A 23563-nucleotide genomic window follows, 5' to 3' on the forward strand; every position below is an offset into this window, starting at 1 on the left:
GAAATAATTTAATTTTTTCTGATGGCATTCAATACCTTTAACTACAAAACAAACTTTTCAATGCTATAAATATTATGGTTAATTAATAATTGCAGTTATCAGACGCACTGTTGGAGCCAGTAATGCCGGACAAGAGAGTTTTCCTGCATAAATTTAAAAAATACTTACCAATATCTCTGTGGGACTTGGAATATTTTACTTTTCATAGAGTAAAAATAATAATAATAATAGTTGCAGTTAAATATGAAGCATTCTAATTCAAAACCAGCAAGGTTCATTTTTAATGGATTATCACAAAATAAAAGAATTTCTGAGGATATGATATCCTGGTGTCCGGGTGAGGGCCCCAGAGTCCTCAAATCCCACCTTTAGTCTGTCGATACTTATTTCTTTCTGGAAGATCCCAGGAAATAAATCTTCATAATTCCACTCTAAGGTGGTTCAAGTCTTCAGTGGAAAACTTAAGAAAAAAAAAAAAAAACCAAAAAAACAGACAATTTTCTTCCCAAAGCAGTTGAATCACATGTTCTAAAACAATTTTTTGGGGAAAAAAAAACTTTTAACTCATAATAATCTAGAACGAACACTATTAATTAAACAAATTAAAAATTTGACAATAAACTTGGCTGTTTTTGGAATGCAACACCTCATATATAACTTAATAAAAATAAATCATATCTTAAACTAATTAGCTCATAATAAAACAAGTTATTATTTTTTTACTTTAAAAAAATTAACCTTAACAATTATAAAATTCCCGATGTAAACTGCGACATATTTCACTCCTTTACAGTATTATCAAGTTTTTAAAAATAAATAAACAGATACTGTAAAAATAATAATTAAAAGACCAAAACATTTTATACATGTCATAATGCTGATTGTTAACTTATTGCATTTATAATATATTGTTAAACATGGAAGACTAACGTTATTCAATAGTTAAAAGAAATAATAGTAGATATAATATACACATCAAAACTTATATATCGAGCAATTATGTATCAACGATTATTATGATGCCAACTGATAATAGGCTGGGATCAAAGTGACAACTTTTCATAACTGTTTTTGGTAAATGATATAATTAGAGACGGGCAAATCCTCCATTTTTAATTATTAAATTATCTGTAGTCCATAGCTCACTATTCAACAAACATTTATGACAAGGAGTGTTCGGGATTTGTCATTACTCGCTACTGCTCTTTTTTATTGCGCCATTAATTACTGGCTGGAATCAGTAATTGGAACAAAATTAGATCACCCATCTCTAGATAGAACATTAACTGAACAATGTTCACAAAGGCAATTTGCTTAAAACTAAACAAAAAAATCAACAGAGAGCCTTACAGTACTAAAATTACATATGTATACATTTATATATATATATATTTGTCTTTAGGCCTTCTGACACTAATTTATGAATAATTTGATAATACAAACATAGAGAGGCACTACAAACCATTCTTCAAGTACCAAATATGCACATATAATCGGTACAACTATGAGATGATATAAGAAATACGGCAGTGCTAATATGATTTTTTTTTGTTTAGGTGTCTTATAACCATAAGCTTATTTCCATTAATATTTTTTCCTTACTTTGAAATTATCTTCTATAACTCCGTTTACAATAATTCAAATTAATAATTCTTAAAACTACTTTATTTAACAGTATACTTTCAATCATTATTAGTGAATGAAGTTTGACTAGAAATATATTTTAAACTTCTTTGAAGGGTATTTTTAAAAACTCATTTAAAAAATGTTAATTACACAACATAAAGAAGAAATTAGACAAAAAGGAATATGAAAAGCATGGAATTAATTGGCAGAAATATAAACTTGAAGAAAAAAATATAGAGAAAATAGTTTTCATTCCACCAAATAAAAAGACAATTCATAAGATTTTTTGTCTGAAAGGGCCATAACAATCAATCGAAAAGAGTTTTAAAATTCTAAAAACTACTAAAGTATGAAAAAAAATTATTGGTGATTATATGAAAGACAGGCTTGGAGGAAGGAATATGATGGAGAGGGTAACCGGTGATTTTTGATTTTTTTATTTCCCTGATGTATAATGGTGGCATAGCCCTACCCTACTCTCCTTCAAAGCAAACATGAAGCCAAAGAGTGGTGGGAGGGTTTGGCCACGCCCCTGGAGCCGTAGTTAGTGTAAAGAAGGATTTCTGTAATATAATTATCTGTAAAACCGTTCATTTAATCGCAAACATGAACTGAATTGAAGTTCAGTGGAAATGCTTTTTCCAATAATTTGCTTCATTAACAATGGAAATCTATTAGGTCACAAGAAATTTGAACTTATGTCTCTGTTCTATTCAAACTTCCACATTTCTAATTGGAGAAGATGGTTGGGGGTGCGGTCAGAAAAAAGAACATAAATAAACAAAAAATTATTTAGTCATGCTGATGTTTTGACCTGAGTTTCAGGTCTGCATCAGGGTGGTTAGCAGGCGATCCAGGCTGAAACCTGAAGACCAGAAACTCAGGTCGAAACGTTGGCATGAATGAATAATTTTTTGTTTATTTATGTTCTTTTTACTGAATGCGTCCCCGACTATCTTCTTTAATTTGAATCTACAGTCAACTATCAACATCTCATTATACATTTCTATGTGAAGGAATAGTAAGGATTCCCCAGAGTATTTACTGTTATAAAATGTTACTGTAACTTGCAATTTTTTAACTAATTTTTTCTCAGAATAGTCATTGAAAAACGAATTTTCTATTAAGGACAACATTAAAATATAAAGTTTGATACAAATAAAGAAATAATAGTGAAAGTTGTTAAAAAAAAATAAAATAAAATACATTAATATAAAACAGTGTTCATAACACTAATATAATATCAACTCCTCTTGATTTTTTTCTTTTCTTTGTTTTGAAGAATTAATGAAACACTAAAATCACATTATATTCGCTTGATTTTCATTTTTACTTACTAATATATAAAGTAAGGGAAAGATTTGCAATAATGAAAAAAATTTTATGCATCAATAAAAAATGCTGAAAATAATTACACAGCAGTTTAGCATTTGAATTAATTATCTATTACATCTGTTTATAATACATAATCAGTGCTGCCGATTCGTGGGTAATTGTTGGGGATCAGGGATTTCTGGTAAAATGGATTTACGTTATATGCAGAGCGCTAGTGCTCTACCAGGGTAGATTTATTTTTAAGCCATGAAATGAACATAATTTTTAGGCCTTGGGCTGTTTTTGAGACCCGGGGCTGATAAAAGTTTTTGGGCAAATATATAATAACAATGTTTTCTCGCCCATCGTCTTTACATTTGGAAATGTCGATATTTTGTGACAGTTCACTGTCAAGGCATATACATGTGATAGTTAAAGTGACAGTTGCTTCATTGACCTTACTTGTACTATTAACAATCACGCCAAACCCAGTGCTACATTACTTGCATGAGACAGTTGTTTCACCAACAATACTTTGAATATCAACTATCATGCCAGAGCTAGTGTTACAGTACAATCATGACTGTAACAAGCATACAGTCACAGGAAAACAGGGCGTTGAGCGGATATTTTTTGGTCGGGGGAATCGGCAGCACTGCATATAATAAACATCTGGTCTGTCCACTCACATGACTATCTTTAATGCTTCCTAAAACGGTGAAAATAATGCTTTTAGTAATTACAAAAGAAAACAAAAAAACAATTGCTCAACTATAAATTGCAAGTATGGTGACTGAGTTGTCCCCCACATGCCTCCAGAGCCCAATAAAGCCTGCCTTTTTGGCTTCGCTAGGCCTGGCATCTTATCCCTTTCATCATACTCCTTCAAAAAAACTTTACTTAGATTACAATTGTCAATTTCTGCCCACCGCATTCCCTCAAGAGACTCTTGAACCCCCAACAGATTCCTTTGAGTTGAGATAAGGGATTAATTCGCACAGATACAAATCAGTTTATGAAGTTCATTTTTAAATGCAATTTTTTAACATTTCCACATAAATTCCTCTAAATAATATGAATGATATAAACCTCATCAGTGTTTCTGATATCTGCTACCGACAGTGCTTATGTTAGTCCATCATTTACACAAGTATTAAACAGTTTATTTAAGAAAAACTAAATTAATACAACATTCCAGAATGCAGATTAAATATTAGGAAACATTTAATCTTAATAAATTTGCAATATAAACCCTGCTGTATATTGGTCTATATATGATGAAGAATATCACCATACATAAAAATTAAAGAAACTGTCTCAACATTACCTCAAACTGACAAGCACAATTCACCTCATCCCATCAATAAATACCAGCCAACTACCATCGTAAACCTTTCGTACGGGCTCACTATGATTAATTATGATCTAATCTTATATTATGTAGACAGATGATTGATACAATAATAAAACACAAGAAACATAACTCCAAAATAAAAACAAATGAGTTTCAGCATCATTAGCTATCGAAATTGAAATTTACCTCAATAATAATAAAAAAAAAAAGTTCTGATTTTTATGATCCTTTCCTTTGAATGATGGAGTATGGGAGTATCCTATCCTATTATGGTAGATCTTTTAGATTTGGAAGTCTGCGTGGTTTAGTGAGTGAAGGTATGTAGACATCGATAGATGATTGTGTCGGAATCAAACCTCCTGATTTGCTAAGCTTTGTTATTATTTAGAACTAAAATAAATTGAGAATCATTAAAATTCATCTTAAAAATGTATTTATTACCAGTAAATCTTGATGGTCTGAGATAAAGGCTGTTTAAAACAAACATGCGTCGATCATTTGAGGGTATCTTAAAAAATACAATTGTTAAGTAAAAAGCTATGGATAGGGACTTAGGATTTTATAAATTAAAAAACATTTTAACAAAATGAAACAAGAACCAATGTGGTCAGTTCTATTATTATTAAAGCAATTTATTTTATGATTTTTTTTAATATGTCAAAAAATTTTTATTTTTGATATTAAGTAAGGAAAAAAAATATGGAACTTAATCTGTACAACCATAAGAGAACGGTATGTCATACAAATGAGGGTTTTGAAAAAAAACAACAACAAACAAACAAACAAGAAAAAACGACAATAAAAGAAAAATCTAAAAAACATGCTAGCATAGGTATTTTAATCATGGAGTTACAAGAGTTTAAAACAGATTTCAATAGCTTAATTTTCAAACTAAAATCTTAAAAGGGTATAATTAACAGACTGGAAGTAAAATAGGATACATTTTATGTCTTAGCCATAAAGACGATCACATAAATAGGATACATTTTATGTCTTAGCCATAAAGATGATCCTGTAAATAAGATACATTTTATGTCTTAGCCAAAAAGATGATCCCGTAAATAAGATACATTTTATGTCTTAGCCATAAAGATGATCCTGTAAATAAGATAAATTTTACGTCTTAGCCATAAAGATGATCACATAAACAGGATACATTTTATGTCTTGGCCATAAAGATGATCACATAAATAGGATACATTTTATGTCTTAGCCATAAAGATCATCACATAAATTACAATTTAAAGTCACCAGAAATTTGAGTTTTTAAAATAATAATCTGTTGAAATATGTTACCTGTTTTTCTATTTTGGTATAAACATATTTAATTATGCTAGAAATTTATCAAATCCATTAGATAGGGAAGTTCCAAAAGTACAACTGTTAGATGATAACATTATCTTTATACCCTCTTTAATTTATAGTATTTTGAATACATATTATACTTAACTTCAAGTGCTCACTATTACAAGCTATGATAACTTTTATTACAAAAGTAAGATGAAAAGTTAAAACACTCTGTACTGGATATTTAAATAGATTAATAATAAATTTAATAAATACCTAATATTAAGCATGTCAAATTACGCATTGACAATTTAATCTAAAATATAATATAACGTTTAAACCACATAAATTTGAATAGTAAATTTATAGCTCAGGACTATTTTATAAAATTTAATAATAGGTATCATTAAGAAAAATAAATGTACCAGTTACGTAATTTTTTTCATTTATAGTCCTGTTTTTCTGTAAAATTTCTTATATATCAACTTTTGCTACATATTCTTATTGTTTTCTGTGATTAGCCATGGAAGATGTTATTTCTGATGACCTCAATTGTAACTAAAGACCAACGAATGCCAGCAAAATGATAAAAAAAGAGCTTATAAGCCCCACAACTAGTCCAACGATAATTACAATTTTAAAATCTAAATTTAGTGCCTTGAATAGAAGAGTAGGTACGGTGTTAAGGCTGACCCCTTAGCTTGCTTCCCGGCCAATATTTCTTCAAGCTGGCGACGTGAGATCACTCGAACGGTTTCATCATCACACTCGAGCCAGGTATCATCGTTAACTTCTTCTCGCATTCTCACTCCACAACAATCAGAACCTCTACAAGAAGACCTACAAAAAAAAAATAATTTTTTCAACACTTCTCATTATTTTGCAGAATAAATAAGACTTTCTTGAAAAAAAAAAAAAGGGTTTTTGTACAAGCGATTTGTAATATAATTTAAAAAAACAAATAAAAATTAATCTAGTAAAAAATATAAGTAATTGAAGTTTAATTAGTGATAGAATTACAAATAACAAGTATTAAATGATCTGTGAAAAAATGATAAATGTATACTTTTTATTTTATATAAAAACTCAATAAATTTAGAATTGATTTAAATTCTAACCTTCCTACAAACCTGAAGTACTGTCCTCTACTCTCAGTAATTGAACCATTCTTGGGAGTCCTAAAAAACCACTTTTTTTTTGCAGTAGCGGAAGAACCCTTGTCAGGAGCCGCACTCGATAAGGAAGCTGTTTTCCTTCTCTCTCTAAAAGAATTAAAAAAAAAAAAAACAAGATAAGTTTCAGCTGTTTTCAGAAGTGGCCAAAAAGGTAACAAAACACATAAAAATTTTATTTTTAAATAAAAATTAAATTTAAAAATGGTCAAATCAAAGGAAAAATTATTTTCCTGTTCTAAAGTATCAGTTTCACTCCATTTTAAAAAAATGTCCCTATTACTTCATTATTGAACAAAATAAAGTTAATACTTGAAATTTCCCCTATGTTGTGGCACTTAGTCCAAAAATAGTGATGGTCAGACCAGTTCAACTCTTAAATCAGTGGTTCCTAAACCACGGTCTTTAGGTTTGTGAGTACCATGAGTGGGCTGAAGATATGTTTTTTTTCTTTTTTCTTTTGTAAAAAGATATTTTGTGAGTTTAAATTTTCTAATGCTACAGTTAGTTAAAAGGTTTTAACAGCTAAATGGACTTTTAAGTAACAAGATTTCATAACATATTCCTGAGGAAACCCCTTATTCCAAGTCGGAAGAGGGGTTGATCTGCAAAGTGTTCAGCTTAGTCGTCCACAGATCATTGTACAGATTGTGGGCAATGTGGACCATCTCCTGTTTCCAATTCTTAAATTCTACTCATATCTAGGGATAAGATATTGAAAGGAAAATATCAATAATTTTTTAACAAAGTAAAATTTAAATGCATGGTTTCATCTCCCGTTGAGTCTGTTTTTCATCTGAGAGAGTGCTCAAACAGTTTTATTGCAATGCTGGACAATTATTCTAGCAAACTTTGGAATGATGTGCTGGGGAATTATGGTGGTAAAGGAAACAAGCCCCATCTTGAGTTCGGCTAAAGTTTCTGGAGAGCTTACACCACCTTAGGGAGACATACCAAAGGCCTGGAGAGTCTTATGCATTTCTAGCACCACTTGCTCCACAATACCTCTCCGCTTTAAACAATATCACCACCATTCTCTTAACTAACATACCTAGATTTACAGACAGTAATGGGGGTGTTCTCATCTTCAAGCACCCATGCTTTACTTTGAGTCTTGGTTGGCATCTTAAAAGTAAAAGCAAGTTTCATCATCTATACTTTATACATTAGAGGCTTTTTCAGTTTTGAACTTATTCACCATTTCACTGCACCATGGGACACGATTCCCCATCTGAGCTTCAGTCCAAGCTATGAGGCTGCCAAGGAGTATAAAGCTCTCTGACTTGGTCGTAGATGATGGTCGCACAGAATGTTATGAAATGCTGGTGTATTAATACCCAAAAACTCTTTCATAAGGAGGTAGGTCACTCCCCTGTCTGCCTCAAGCAATTTCCAAACAGCATTGATGTATTCTCCAGTCTATGATAAAGCTGGACAACTTGATTTTGGAACGTCCTCATGATCAAAATTTCTCTTTCAAACATCCGGTACCATCAGAATATTGTTGTACGGGTATGGACACACTTAACACACATGAAAAAATGTAATGTAAAATCACTCTGTATTCAACTTTAGACCAGGATAACATTTCCGACAACTTTCACAAGCAGTCAGAAGGGAGCCCAGTGACTCAGGCAGCTATTGCTAAGACTTGGATAGGTCTATATACGCACTACCCTTTCCCCTCCTCGCATAATCCCATCATTCACATAGAAATACTTTCCTGTTGCCCTTATTACTATTAATAAATTTAAGCCATCTATTTTATTATGACAAATTGTGAAACAAATGATAAAGAATCCCTAACCAGTAATCAGTAAAAGGTTTTTTATGGTTTTTATTTTGATAAAATCATACTAATTTACTAAATAATCAGAAGATTTCAAAAACTTTCCACGTAAGGGTTTAGATCAAATATGTATGTAATTTAATTGATCATACATACCTGTTACAGGATTCATAATCAGTTGAAAAATCTCTTGGTTTAACATAAGCAACATAATGACCTGAAGCCATGGTAGCCCCTAAGTGCATGATAACAGAATAAAGACTGTATTCATGTTCGGGGCTAGGACTACCGAGCTTCTCACATCCTTCACAGAAGCATCCAAGCCTCAAAGGAGTAGGCATATGCTCGTTAACTTTGCTGACCACAGATCTAAAATCCGACAAAAAGTGATATATAAAGTTAAATTATTCTATAATAAGAAATTTCCAATTATTTTATCAATAACTTACCCGTAACCAGAAGAGAACCTTTTAATTTGCAAAGTTAAAAGTTTTGGTAATGACTCAAATTTAACACATCGTCGAGCTTCATTGTAACGAAGGCATTTTTCACACCAGTATTTGTTACTATCATGCAAATACTCCTCTGTTACAAGCGCAGACTGGTACAACTGATTGACATTAAGGCCATCATCTATTCAAACAAAAATCAGAAGCCATGTTTCAAATATTTAAAAATAAAAAAATAAGATTCTACATAAAAAGCTAATGTCACTAAAAGTAAAAAACTTTCAAATGAGCGCCAATTTTTAAATGCCAGATGAGCCCCTTTTATATTTGAAAATATATGAACATTCAAACCTTCTCCTAAAATAAGTACCCCTTTTTGGGTCTAGCTCCAAGACTATATAGGAAGTAGGTGTTTCTAATTATTAATGTTAAATAGAAATAAGTTAACTAAGTAGTTAAATCTTAAATCTCTCTTAAAATTTACAATAAAAAAAATTATGCATACCCTTTCCTTGTGAATCAGTCGTAATAGGGACGCAGATATCACAAAATGTTTCCTTCCTTTGCGTTACCTGCTCACACTCGAGGCATGTAGTCCTCAATAAAGATACTCCCTCAAAGTGCTCGGATATGAAGTTGTGTCCCACGGCAGTACTCTCTTCTTCGTAATCCACCCCGTTGGTACAACAGTCTCCGTTTTGAGCTATAGATTCTATAAAAATATAAAAAACTATAACTATATACATATGATTGTATTTAATGAAATATCAGTTTTAATCAATTTTAAAAGTTTGATTATAAAACAAGTAAAAACAAACACAACTATTACGTACATTTCAAAAGCTATTTAATTGTTTTATTTGATTAGTAATTGTGAAATTTAATTAGTAGTTACTGGCTTACAGAAATTTCATGTTAAGTTAAAGTTCTACTGTAGAATCTAGTTCTTAAGTGGCAACCTTATCAAACATATCTAGGAGTCGGATATGCTTCACTCTCTCTTCTCCCACTCCCTATCAGTTTAGGACAGTAGTACTGATGAAAAAGCAAAAGAGATCCATGCCAAAAGCCCAGAAGCAATTTTCATGTACTGCATGAGAGGAAGCAAAATCATTTTGAATAAATACCTTCATTTATTCTCGATTAGACAGATAGATAACATTTTCCTCTTTGAATTACTTTGGACAACCAGGGGTCTGCACTGATCTCCAGGACTTGCTTCTTCAAAATTATCACATCTCAGTAACTCAGTTTAATTATATTTTTTGTACATTTTAAATTTAAAGGTTTTATAGAATACTATTTCCTTTGGATAACATAAAATTAATTTTTATTTTATTTTTTGAGCTCAAATATTCATTTAAATGTTTCTCTAGGTTTAATTTTATTCGATTTCATAAAGAAGATGTTATTTTAATTATTCTCTTCCATTTTTTATAACACTTCATCAATCTATTTATTAAATTATTAATTCAACCAATCACTTTACAGCAAGCTGATTATTGTCCACAGAATAAATTTAACTAACAGTTACAGACACTTCTGTCATTAGCAGTTTTTAATTAAAGATAATTTGTTCGAGAATTTAACTTAATAATTTAAAATTATAATTATTTAATTAGTTTTATTCTCAGACAAATCAACAGACACTTCATTCAGTACAAGATACATTATGTATACAATATATACTAACCAATTCCTCTAGAATCGTTTTCTCCTTTGCCACGTCCCTGCCTACCAATACTTAACGATTTCCGTACCTAAAAAACAAAAAAACATAATAAGACATCTGTTATATTGATGATTATTTGTACATTTAATGTATGATTTACATAAACTTTTTGTTTTGATTACACCAGCCAACTTGGCCATCTTCATGACACCACAGAACCAATCTTAAGCAACTCTAACAGTTTTCAATATTTAGTAATGCAAATAAATAAACTGTGAAATTTTTGAATCTTGAGTAAAGAAAAAAAAACTGCCAGGAAGATGGAAGATGGTTATAGATAATAGAGGTGAATATATAATAAATTAATATAATTTCGTTATTTAAAGAGAGTAAAATAAATGTCTAATAAAAAAAACAGACGTTAGTTAGACAAAAAATGAAATTGAAAATAAATTTAAAAAAAGTAAACTTATGTGTGGGGGGCAACGGCAGCAGCGTGCCTATCAACCAACCCTAAGGTTGCGAATTCGACCCTGCCCTCATCCGGGATTTTTACAAGCATAAAATAATACTAAACTCACACGCAGCCTTCCCCAATGGGTGGCACTCACAAAAAATAGGCATGGGAGTGTTGAACCCACCCTACGAAAAAACCATGTCAAGAAATGAGCGATGTATTTCCTGATACAACATGCGAGGACTTAGACCTCCATGGTCTATCACCCATTTAACAATAATAACAATAAAACTTAAGTGTTATACATGTATTTAAAAATTGTTTTATAAACAAATAACCTTATTATGTATTAAAATAAAAATAAAATTATGAAAGAGAAAATAAATTTTAACAAATTGAATAAAATTAAATCATGAAGTCAAGAAGTAGTTAAAGAAACAAATATGTAATATGGATTGACCTTTATCACCATTTGAATCATGATAAAGTAAATATAAGTAGAATAAACATGGACATTTTCAATCACAAACAATAATAAATATATATGAAGAAGATGGTCAGGGTTACGGTCAAAATAGTTTTCAACTTTGAAGAGCCCTGATGAAGGCCAGCAAAGTGGGGTCAAACATCGCACATTAAATAGTTGAAAACTATTTGGTTCTTTTTTGACCGCAACTCTCACCATCTTCATATTTTAAATTATAAGGTCAATTATTTATATATAAATAATAAATATATTTTACTAATATTTTACCTGCCGAGACCAAGACTGTTTCACAGGAGGTAGTGGAGGAGGAGGAGCTGTAGTAACAGCGGAAACAGATGCAGCTTGACGTAACTGACAACAAGTTTCACGAATGTTGTCTAATAAGCATACCAAAAGTTCATGTGCATCGTGCTGTTGATTGCCTTCAAAAATTGGGTTGACATCCCTGGAATCATTTTTTTTTAAATTATTTTTAATAGAATTATTATTCATTATATTATACTAGAAATCTAATTATCAAGAATCAGATCAATTTTTTAAACTACAATTAGATTTTTTAATTAGTTCAATGAACATGGGATAATGATCTCATACAATATATACAGTATTTCCTTACATTATGGTACATAAAAGTATCAGTTGGATGTCCATAGTAAAATAGGGAATAAGTTTGTGAATAGGATTGATGACAAATTGGTTTATTCCTTTTGTAAATGTTTATTGGCAGATGTAGCATAAAAGAAGGATCTATGATGCTTCTCAGGCAAGATCTATGTTATTTAAAGGCAAAGAAGGATGGAAAAAATAAAAACTGAAAGTTAGGATCAAATAAAAACATAATTTTTTATAAGATATTACACTTAATAACATTATGCAGGTTGGAATTAGTTTTATCGGCATAAGGACCCGGGGCAGGGGAAGGGGGAGGGAGGGGTCTATCTAGTGATATACTAGCCGACTAGTCACGGTGCCACCTATGAAGCACAGTGGGTACTACTGATAGAGCTAATCCCCGACCTGTTTAAACTTGTTGACTTCACAGAGTGAGCTGAGGTCTCTCTGTTATGAGCCTCTGAAGATAAAACATGTTTAGAAAGAGAACCAGCTTCAAGTGCAGTCTAGGGAGCACAGAGCTTAGCCACGTAGATCTCCTCAGCTGCAGCACAGGACAGAATTGGTTTATGCTCAAATCACATAAGCAAACTGCATTATTTTCAGATGCTCATTTTACAATAAAGTGGTGACTCCCCACTGTTGAAGTCTACACAGTAATAGAAGTTACTTTCTCCCATAACCAGAAGCTCAGCAACCAACTAACTAATATACACATTTTTAGGTTTACCCCTCTCAGCCACAGTTACTATCTTTTATTTTCAATACATCACTTTTGTGTCAATCATCCTTTCTTTCCTAATATAATATCAAAATCCCGTAAAAGATAAAACAATACAGTATCAGATTTGATTTCTCCCATGCATTGGATCAGGAAAGGCCTGGCCAAAGAAACATAAAAGCAGAAAAAATTAAGAGGATTGTAGCCATGAAAAGATGCTACTTTCTGAGGTCTATTGCAGCTGTGAATTAAGGCATCACCTTAGAAACCTGTATTTTTATGCTGGATTGACGGGTTAGCTTTTACTTTGTAGCAGTCCCAAAGAATGAAAACTCGATTCTCTCACTCAAGTTGGAATAGGTTGGTTAACTGTAGATAGTACTATTATTATTTTATGGGCAACAGACCATAGAGGCCTAAGTCCTCGCACGATGTATTTGTAAATATATATTTCTACACGATGCATTTATTAATACATCCAGCGTTTCTTGACGTGGTTTTTTTCGCAGGGTGGGTTCGTCACTCCCACACCTATTTTTTGTGAGTGCCATCCATTGGCTAACAGGGCTCACAAACGCCCAGGGGGAGGTTGTCAGTGAGTTTTGCATTATTTTGTGCTTGAAAAAAGCCCGGGTGGGACCAGGGATTCGATCTGACAATCTGTGGGTTGGTAGACTGGTACGTTACCAAACTGCTACCGCTGCCCCCTGGTAGTAGATAGTATTACTAACTTCAATATTATGACATCTGATACACTATCACAAACCAACAAAATATTACCTGAGAGACTGAAGAAATAGATGAGGGTGGAAGGGTTCGGAATGATGATCTTTCACTTCTTCAGTTCTCAACGACTCATAAAGTTGATGTAACTTGTCAGTAGCAATTTGCATCTTGAGGGCATCTCCGCCTGTCAACGAACCAAGGTCTTTACTACTCCAACTCTTTCCTCCTCTACCCAAAGATGAGCACTAAAATACATACATATACACTGAACAATCACAATTTACACGGTTAATTAAACATTTATAACAAACAAAAATGTATACATTATTTTCTTCCAACAGAAAAGGTGGAAAATTCAATTTAAATACTGTACTATTAACACATATAATACATTAAATTATACAATGTATGTTTAAGTACAAAGAGCACTAGAAAAGTTTTGCAATACAAATTTATCATAAAATAGTGACCATGGCAAAAAATACACTTTTCCATCCTCGTAAACCAGTCAGTCTTCAAACCCTGCCATGTTTCATCACTATTATTCTTAGTAAACTTTGATTACATGCTGGAGAGCATTGTCACGATGAAGGAACCATGAATCCATTCTTGAGTTAAGCCCTAGTTTCAAGAGAGCTTGTACCACTTTAGGGAGACATTCTTAAGTATTCCATTTGCCTGTGATAATCTTCTGCATTTCTAGCACCACTCGCTTCACAACACCTCACTCCAAAAAATACCGCCAACATCCTTTTCTTAACAGATCTGGATTTCTGGACAGTCAGGGGGGTAATCTCATTTTCAAAAACTCACTCTTTGAGTCTTAGTTGGATATCACAGTCATAAAGCCAAGTTTAATCATCTACCACTATACTGTTTACATTCAAGCCTTTCCATTTTTGAACTTTTCAAAGTTTTTCAGCATTTCACTGCTGAGATATGATTCCTCAACTGAACTTCAGTCAAGCTGTGGGGCAGCCAAAGAGTACAATGCTTTCTGACGTGAAGATGATCATACAGTAATGGTACGAGCTGTTAGTGGTAGGTCTGACTCCTCTACCTGCTGGCAGGTCACTCTCCTGTCTGCCTCAAGAAATTTCCGAACTGCATCAATGTTATTTTCTGTCAATGATGAAGTTGGAAGACCTTGAAACCTCTTTAAACTCAAAATATCCTTTTCCAAACTCCTGGCACCACCTGAATATCATTGTACAGCGTGGACAATCTTCACCAAGCATAGACAGCATTTCCTCTGAAGACTATTCCATACTCAAATGAAGAGTAAAATTGTAGAATCAAATTACTCTGTACTCAACTCTAGATCAGGATGACATCTCCGACACCTTTCACAAGCACAATCAGAAGGGAAATGACCAAGCCCACCAACTCAGCCAGCAAATTTCCAGACTGGGACAGGTCTATGCATGTACCAACCCTTACCCTCCTCTTGCGATCCCATCACTCATATTGCAAACCTTCACTAGTGCCCTTTGTATACAATTAATCATAATTAATAGTTAGTGGTAAAATTATTTGTTATTTTCAAAAACACAGGTAATTTACAAAAATCACGTGGGAATGTTTACTTTTATTACTTCTTATTTATATTGAAAGAAATCTTGTAATAATAAAGTTATTTAACAGTAGCTAATATAGCAAATAAAAACAAGTTAGATAATGAGTACAGAATAATGTGGACTGTAAAATTGGTCTGTTAGTATTTACATACAGGTTATTATATTTACAGGTGCATTCGATAAAATTATAGTAAGAATTATTTTTTAATACTACTGATTAAAGAAAAAAATTCACCTTAAGGCCAGCCCGACCAGAATACTCTTGCAGATCAAGAGCGAGATGATGTAGATTATGTAAAAAAGAAGGAGCGAACCGAAGGGTATATAATACTGAATTGAGGAAGCAAGTGTTACCAAGGTTCGAGAGAGTGGTAATAGGGTTCTCTGGAGCATCTCCACCCCCTCGACCACTACCGTCCACTCCGCCAACCACCATTAGCCCTGAAAAGTACAAAAATACTATTTTTTTAACCTGATTTTTATAACCTAACATCTAATATTACCTTATCTTTTTGGTAAATAAATACTTTAAGATGTTATATATAGATGATTGAGCGTATGTGAAAAAGAAGGAGATAGTCAGGGTTATTACAAAGAAAAACAAAAATAGTTTTTAACTGTTTACTGATTGCCAATGTTTCGACCCACAGTGCAGGTTTTCATCAGGGCTAAATAAAAAGATAGAAAATAGTCAGAGCTTGTAATTTAATCTTTATAAGGTCATTATAATTTAAAATGCTCTGAAGTAATCAAATTATCAAAAATTTGCATCACATGTATTATAAGCCATTATGATATACAATAAAAAAAAAAGTGGAACTACATTTGTGCAATTATGACAACCATTAATAGTTGATTATTTCCACAATTTCAGTTACATCTTCTGATTTTATGAATTAATGTACTAGAGAAATAACTCCAATTAATAGACAGGAAAATATGACATATGAGACTTTAAAACAGTTTTCAATTTCACTTAGCCATATAACAACTACATAATAAGAGGAATTATTGAAATTGTGAAAAATAATTAATCCAAGTTGTAAATGACAATATACATTTATAGGTCCTTAGAGACCAAATAACTACGTCTTACAAAATGGTTTGTAAGTATGTCAGTGACTGTTAACATGAACAGCCTAGTTCAAAATGAGAAAGAAAAGTATGGAAGGAGTGGCAAGATCCAGCTAGTTCAGATGATAGTAAAAATAAAATACATCTTAAAATATATAGAACTATGGATAATAATCAAAAAGACAATACAACTACCGATAAGATCCGGTTATCCTGATAAGATAACTACTTATAAGGGTCCTGAAGCATAGATGAAAAACTATGAATGAAATAAAGACATTAAGAGGAAGGACTTTTTACAAAAATACTTAATATCAATAAATCTGCACCCCAAGAACTACAACCCAAGAAGGGCCTGAAATACTTTGTAAGGAAGTACTGTCACTAGACCAATGGTTGTGCAAGGAGGCGATTTAGTCAGAATCACGCTCGACTGCTAGATTTTCCCTTAATCAAGGGTACCCATTTTATGAGAATGGATGGATTCCAGAACCCACAGGATTGACTCACGGCTACAGAAACAGAATAAATAATTATCTGCCAAAGCCCGATTTGAACCCTGAATAAGATCCTTGGAGTTAGTAGCAGAGTGCCTTACCTATGAGCTTCCCCAATCCCAAATACCTAATATAAGAACCATTTATACAAGGAACTGTTTTAGGGTCAAAGCTAAATCGAAATGAAAATGTTGAAAAAAAAAATTTTACTTAAAAGAAGCCTTAAAAAAAATAATTTAAATGAAAAATAAAACTATTAAATTGATATTAAAAAAATATCATAAAAAAAGATGAGGATACACTAAAAGATTCATTAATCATTAACAACACCAATGAAAAGTATAATCTAATCAATACTAAATGTCTCTTCAACGTGGTGGGTGGGTGAGTACTCAGTTATACAAATTGAGAAAATTACCGACCATTGTTGCTCATTATAACTGGGACTATTAAATAATTTTTTTTAATGTAAATTTAGGACTAACCTTAGGAACTAACTATACAGCAGTGGTTCCCAAACTTTGTTGACCTACCGCCCCCTTTACAGGAAAAATATTATTTAGCGCCCACTGGAAATCAATTTTTTAAAAATTGTAACAGCAATTAATTAGAAATATATATGTATAAATGTTTCTACCTTTTTCGTAAAATATATTGAAGAAAGGTTTAAATTAGAACCATTGAACTTTGAAATTATGAAACTATTTATTGAACTCAGAATAGAACATACAACGTACAAAGTTAAAACATTCGAAATCATCGTAATGAGAAGGATAAACCGGGTGTGCTGCAACCAAATTAGTAATCCTCGGCTCTATTTTTGTCAGCAGTAATATTGTTGTCTGTGACAACTTGTAGTCATTTATAACCCCCAAATGCACCTGTGGCCACCACAGCCTCCCTGAATCACTGCAGCGCCCACTTTGGGAATCACTGCTTTAAAGAATGCTTTAGGGGTTCGTTTATCCCTTGAACAAGCAGAAGTTGGCAGCTGTGATTAGCTCAAATTAAAGTAGTAATAGTAATAGAGGATTTTTTAAGGATAAATAAATGTCCCAATTTTTGAGATAAATAAACAAATTTTTGTTATTTAATCAAATATAATTCAATAATTGCTAATTTTCTTCCTTAAAAATAACATGGAAGATTAAGAAAAAAAAATTGCCTTCACAAGAAATTCACAGCTAATCATCCTGCTAGGAGCATAAATCATGTCCAGATAAAACCACAGAAGAAATCATTAGAAATAAAAGGAGGATCGTGCAGGTGTGGTTCAAGAAAAAAAATCTCAACTAGTCATAAAACTATTTAATATGAGCCAACATTTCGCCCCTATGCAGGGCACACAGGCTGAAGGTGTATCAGAAAAAAATATTTTTTTAGTATTAAATTGTTTAACTCTTTCAAAGTTTAATGATGCTCCAATTACTTCATCTGTTATGGATTATTTATAAATACTCCTATAAATTAGAGTTAATAAAGTAGACTATCGATCACACATTGGTACCTGCTTCAATGGGTATTGCCATAAGCGTATCATCCACAGGTTGGCTTATCTTTTTTGCCTGGCTGGTGGACAAGCAGAGTTTCTTCCTGGGTGGACATTCACCGACATCCCATAACACGGTCATTTTTGGTCCACCTTCTAAAAATAACAAAAGTTGAAATAAAATTCCATATAAAAGGAGTGCAGAGACAGTCTTGTATGAAATCATTGGTAGTGTGGAGTCAGTTTGACTCTACTACTTAAATACACGTTTATCATAATTCAGTAACAATATTTATAAGTTTGATAATAAATAAAATTAAAATTCAACATAGCATTATTTTCTGACAAATATTTCAAGCACTCAAGGATATTAACTAACAAAATTTATCATTACTCATGAAATAATTAGTTTTTTCTCAGTTGATATCTATACATATAATTGTATTATGTTGTACGTAGATGAATAGCCATATGTGAGTTTGAAGATGGTCCGAACTGTTGCGGTCAGAATTGTCAAAAAAGAAAATTTCTAACTATTGTTGTTCTTCTTGACCTTATATCACCCCATTCATATAATTGTAATTGTTTTTTGGTGGAGAAAAGCAATGATAAAATACAAAGTAATAAGATCTTTAATAAAGTGATGAAATGAAAAGGAACTTGTTGTTAATAATATAACACATTTGGAAGCGTCAATGTGTCATATCATCATAAGTACCATTTTGACATTATCACTAAAATGGTTACATACGTTGATAAGACATGACTACAGGATCATTGCATCATTAAAATACAGTTGTTAACTATCCATAGAACTAACAGAATCTCTTCCTTTTAATGAAGGTCTAAGTCGAAAATTAAACACATATTTTTTAACATTTTTGTCAAGGTGTTTTGTTCCTTGTCATAGTGTTGTTTTGTTCATTCCCTTTGCTTGGGAAAATTTCTGTGTCAACATATATAAGGTTTTTACAAACATATATTAAGATTTTCTAGTACTTGTGTCTCCTTTTCTATTTTTCAACAGCATTTTTTCTGTAATGTTTTCATCAAAGGAACATTTGTCATATCTTAATTGTATATTTTAGATCAATATCAATGTCATTACACAAACTAACTCAGTAAAACCATATCTTCCTTCTTCTTCAGAAACTTTGATTTGAATTGAACTCATTTAAATATTCTTGATATTTCTTGTCTAAAGGCCCAATAATAATTTTAAAAAAAAATAATATGAGAATGTACAATTAGCTGCCTGATAGTAGTGTGATAAAATAACGTTTGTTCAATTTGACTCCAACACATCAACAGTAAATGATAACAATACGTTAAATTGACTCTTACAAGTTATTATCTATATTGAGTATGGAGTTAAAATGATTTTCAACATTTATAAATTCGCTTGATATGTAGTCACCCCCCGCCCTAGCAGGTATTGAGAAGATAGATGGGTTATAGGTCGCTAATAATCCTGAATTGAAAGTTCAAGCTTTCAAAGTAATTAAATGGAGTCAATTTTACTCCGACTACCACTCTAGGGTTAAGTTTATGATATAGCAATTGAAGGGCTCAGTGTTTGATCTTCAGAAAATGCCATTGATAAACTAAATTAACTGTAAGATAACAAATTTCAACTGGATTTAAGTACTTTAAGCATACATTTTATCATATAGAGAATACTTTTAAATAATTATGAATAGTCCTAACTAACTGTGAACTTGACAAGAAAACTCTAAGATTATACTTGACAAACTTCTACTGAAAAAAACTTAATCAATTTTAATATTTAATATATACATAAGCTTCTTATGGAGTTTTCGTAATTAATAAAAGGTTTTCTGAAGAAAACTTCCATGTAAAGTAATTATCTGCATTAGGCTTCGATATTTAAATAACCAATTGATAAAATAGTCAGGTATTTGTACTCACAATAAGTCTATGTAAGAATACATGGAAGTCTGTTTCATCCACAATATACTTAACCCAAAATCCCGTCAACTGCCTTTAAACCTGGTAAATGATTTACGCAGCCATTAAGAAGCTGTTCAAGATAAAGACAAAACTTTATAGTCGTTGCCAACAATATCGAGTTTAAACTACAAACAAATATATTTTCAAAAGCATAATAAATAAAACCTAAATAACTTGCTAAATGTAAAGATTCATCACATAGACAAATAAAAAACTTTATATGATTCTGATAAATAATGACTTTTTGAAACGCTGCTATCGATTTATAAATCCTGAAAATTTTAGTTTTATAAACTTCGTATTTAATGGTTAATTGGAAACTGGATAACTTTTTACTTAATTCATCTGAACTTTATTAAAACAATTCTCTAGAAAATATTAGAGTAGTAATAATTATAAAGTCTAATTGAAAATTAAGTTATGGCCATCAGTGAAACATTTGAATATTAACTACATTGTATAACGAATGATAATAAAATCCGACATATATTATTTTGCAGAAGATGTTTGATAATGATTAGTACTTTAAAAAAGTATCCAGATAAAGTAATGGCATGACATTTAACAACTTATTCTAATAAAATAAGTTAATTATAGGTTGCATTCATGATCTTTAGTTTAACATGTTATGGAGAAATATTTCCATCTTTTAGCATGTTGAAGCAACATAATATTTGACATGGTTGAGTCTGTTAATAGTTCTGCTAAATGGAGAATGTCACGCAACGGACCAGCTGAGCACCACACCATTTTGTCTCTTGTAGTTTTGATAAGATATTTGCTCGTAGTTCGTGTCTGGTTTGCATTGTTTTTGTTTTGGATGTTTTAAAACTCTAATAAATTAATGGAGGAGGATAACAACGGCGAGATGGTGTTACTTTGGTCTTGCCAAGCATTTTAGAAGCAGGTTCCTGTCTAACAGAACCAAGATTACTCTCTACAAAATCTTGGTCCGCCCTGTTTCAACTTATGGATCAGAAGCATGGGCCTTTAAGAAGCAAGATGAAAATAGACTTATGATCTTTGAAAGATCAATCTTGAGAAAGTTTTTCGGTCCTGTTAGAGAGGGTGGAATTTGGAGAACGAGAAATGCCGAACTCGCTGACCTTTATAAGAATATAGATTCGATCAAGTTCATCAAGATGGGACGATTTCGATGGGCCGGACACGTATGGATGATTCGGCGATACCCAGGAAGGTAATGCCCGGAAAGATGCATGGACAAAGAAAGGTTGGCAGGCTAAATGTAAGATGGGAGGACTGGCAAAAGATTTTGGAGGAGGCCCAGTGTCGGTGACTGGATGAAGCACCATCTATGTTGTGTTAATAAATTAAAGGATAAAAATAATGAAAATGAAATAAAACTAGGAGAGGAAACAAGAAACAAATGAGGTGGAAGAAGATGAGACAGAGCGGTTCAAGTTGTTACTATCTCGTAAAGATTTCGAGGTTACAAGAAAATGGCCAAAAAAATACACTAGGAGCTCCTTTGCATTTAACATATACTTGAATTTAAATTAGGCTGCTCAAAATCCTGTACTTTTAACATTTAGCAAGTTAAAACTTTTTACATTTAACATAACATCATGACTACTACTAGATGATTCGTTGAGCGTATGTAATGTTATTAATTGTAGGAAGATGGTAGGAAGGTGGTCAATAAAGGTCCCAAAAACAACAGAAAAAAATATTTATTTTTTCATCACAACATTTCGCTCCAATTTGCAGAGCGTCATTAGGGCTGAATTATGAAAGATATAAAGTTACTTTACTCTTTAATCTTTTTTTTTCAGTTTCAAGACTCCCTTTGGAGTCCTATACTGCCTAACCATGGTTGAGGGTCAACGTTTCTCATTTTGTGGGACCACCAATCAATGAAAAAAGCTGGATTCGAACCGGCACCGCCAATACACATCAATTTGGTAAGACTGTGTCTTAACCACTGAGGTACGGGCGGCCCTCTCTAATCTTGACTTTAAATCGCTCAGAATTCAGCCTTGGTTAATGGTGCAGAACGTTCGTAGCTAATAAATAATTTTTTTCTGCTATTTTTTTACCTTTCCTGATTGCCACTGGGACCATCTTCCTAGAATTGAAATAAGTTAGAATTATGCAATGATTAAAAATTACTTTGAAACATGTTGATCTAAAGCAGTGATGGGCTAAAATTAGCTATCGTTGAAACTAATAGCTAAAATTGCCATGGATACGACTCTTTTCCATGAATAAACCATTGATCAATAATATCATATCGATTAAAATTTTAGCTATTAGTACTCCATAGCTAAAACTAAAACTATAACTAATTTTTGCCCAACTCTGCTTTAAAGCAGTGGTTCCGCAGAAAATGTAGGAATGGGGCATTCCAAGTCAACTCAACACATTTTTTAACCTTACCATCTCAGATTTTTTTTTTTCAAATTTTGCACAGGTGTTGAGTAGGTATCTATAACCTTTCTCGACTTTTGCTGAAAAGAAGAATCACTTTATTTATATCAAATGATAATGTAGGGATTACGTCATCTGCTTACTTCTATCAAAAGGGTTACAGCACCAAAGAAATGTGCGTCACTACTCTAAAGCACATCAAATCCTGCTCAAGAAGGATACCGGGAACTAGAAGACTGACAGAAATAAATAAATCACGGATTTTTTTTTTTTTTTAGAAAAATAATGAAACTTTATTAATCCTAGCGATGTGAAACCCAAGATGTCATTCTTTATAACTGTATTCTGGTAAGAAAAAAAAAAGAAAAGAAAAAGATCATAAGAAATAACTGTGCTATTAAAGGAAATTGAAACAAAGGAAAAAAATAAGATCTTGGCAGTGGGTAAAATAATGAGATAATTTCTCACACTTTGGGAAGAATATATTTATATATTCTCCTTGTTATAAAATTAATCAAGTAAGTCCACGATCACTCTTTTCGTGATTTGCGGTTGATTTTTGCACGATTTCGCGTGATGGATTCTGAAATCCGCTCTTCTGGTCGCTGTGTCCAATAATCCGTTTTTAAAGTTTTTAAACTATGAATTATACGGTATAGTGAAATAATCTCAATATTTTTCTTATTTATCAGTAACTCAATACTTGTTCCACACGTTCAATAATTTCATCTAGAAGTAGAATTTGATCTGATGGTTTACGACCCATTTTGATGGATTTTATTTATCCAATGTAATGACGATAGCCGGAAAAACATCGATCTAATATATGTACCTAAGACCATGGCCATACTTAACGGGGGGCGGAGCCCCCCAAAAAAGTTGATCAAAGTCTATTTCTCGT

The 23563-nt window shown here is 32.1% G+C and overlaps 1 protein-coding gene across 3 annotated transcripts; it reads right to left on the reverse strand.

The window, feature by feature from the left end:
* Positions 1 to 4710: 4710 nt before the first annotated feature.
* On the reverse strand, positions 4711 to 20473 carry Usp1 (ubiquitin specific protease 1). 3 transcript variants are annotated; one of them, XM_014437127.3, is made up of 11 exons: positions 20233 to 20472; positions 18322 to 18459; positions 15479 to 15684; positions 13721 to 13911; positions 11875 to 12052; positions 10685 to 10751; positions 9497 to 9703; positions 8992 to 9175; positions 8699 to 8911; positions 6712 to 6843; positions 4711 to 6421 (listed from the first exon to the last, which is right to left on the reverse strand). In XM_014437127.3, exons 2-11 carry the CDS (start codon positions 18443 to 18445, stop codon positions 6232 to 6234), a joined length of 1692 nt encoding a protein of 563 aa, XP_014292613.1. In that variant the 5' UTR covers positions 18446 to 18459; positions 20233 to 20472; the 3' UTR covers positions 4711 to 6231. The 3 variants fall into 3 exon arrangements, with proteins under 3 accessions (XP_014292613.1, XP_014292612.1, XP_014292614.1); XM_014437126.3 differs by having other exon boundaries at positions 6700 to 6843; XM_014437128.3 differs by lacking the exon at positions 18322 to 18459 and having other exon boundaries at positions 6700 to 6843; positions 20233 to 20473.
* Between the last annotated feature and the right edge of the window lie 3090 nt (positions 20474 to 23563).

This window comes from Halyomorpha halys, unplaced genomic scaffold, assembly GCF_000696795.3.
Source record: "Halyomorpha halys isolate HHAL.00 unplaced genomic scaffold, Hhal_1.1 Scaffold2306.1, whole genome shotgun sequence".
NCBI classification, from domain to species: domain Eukaryota; kingdom Metazoa; phylum Arthropoda; class Insecta; order Hemiptera; family Pentatomidae; genus Halyomorpha; species Halyomorpha halys.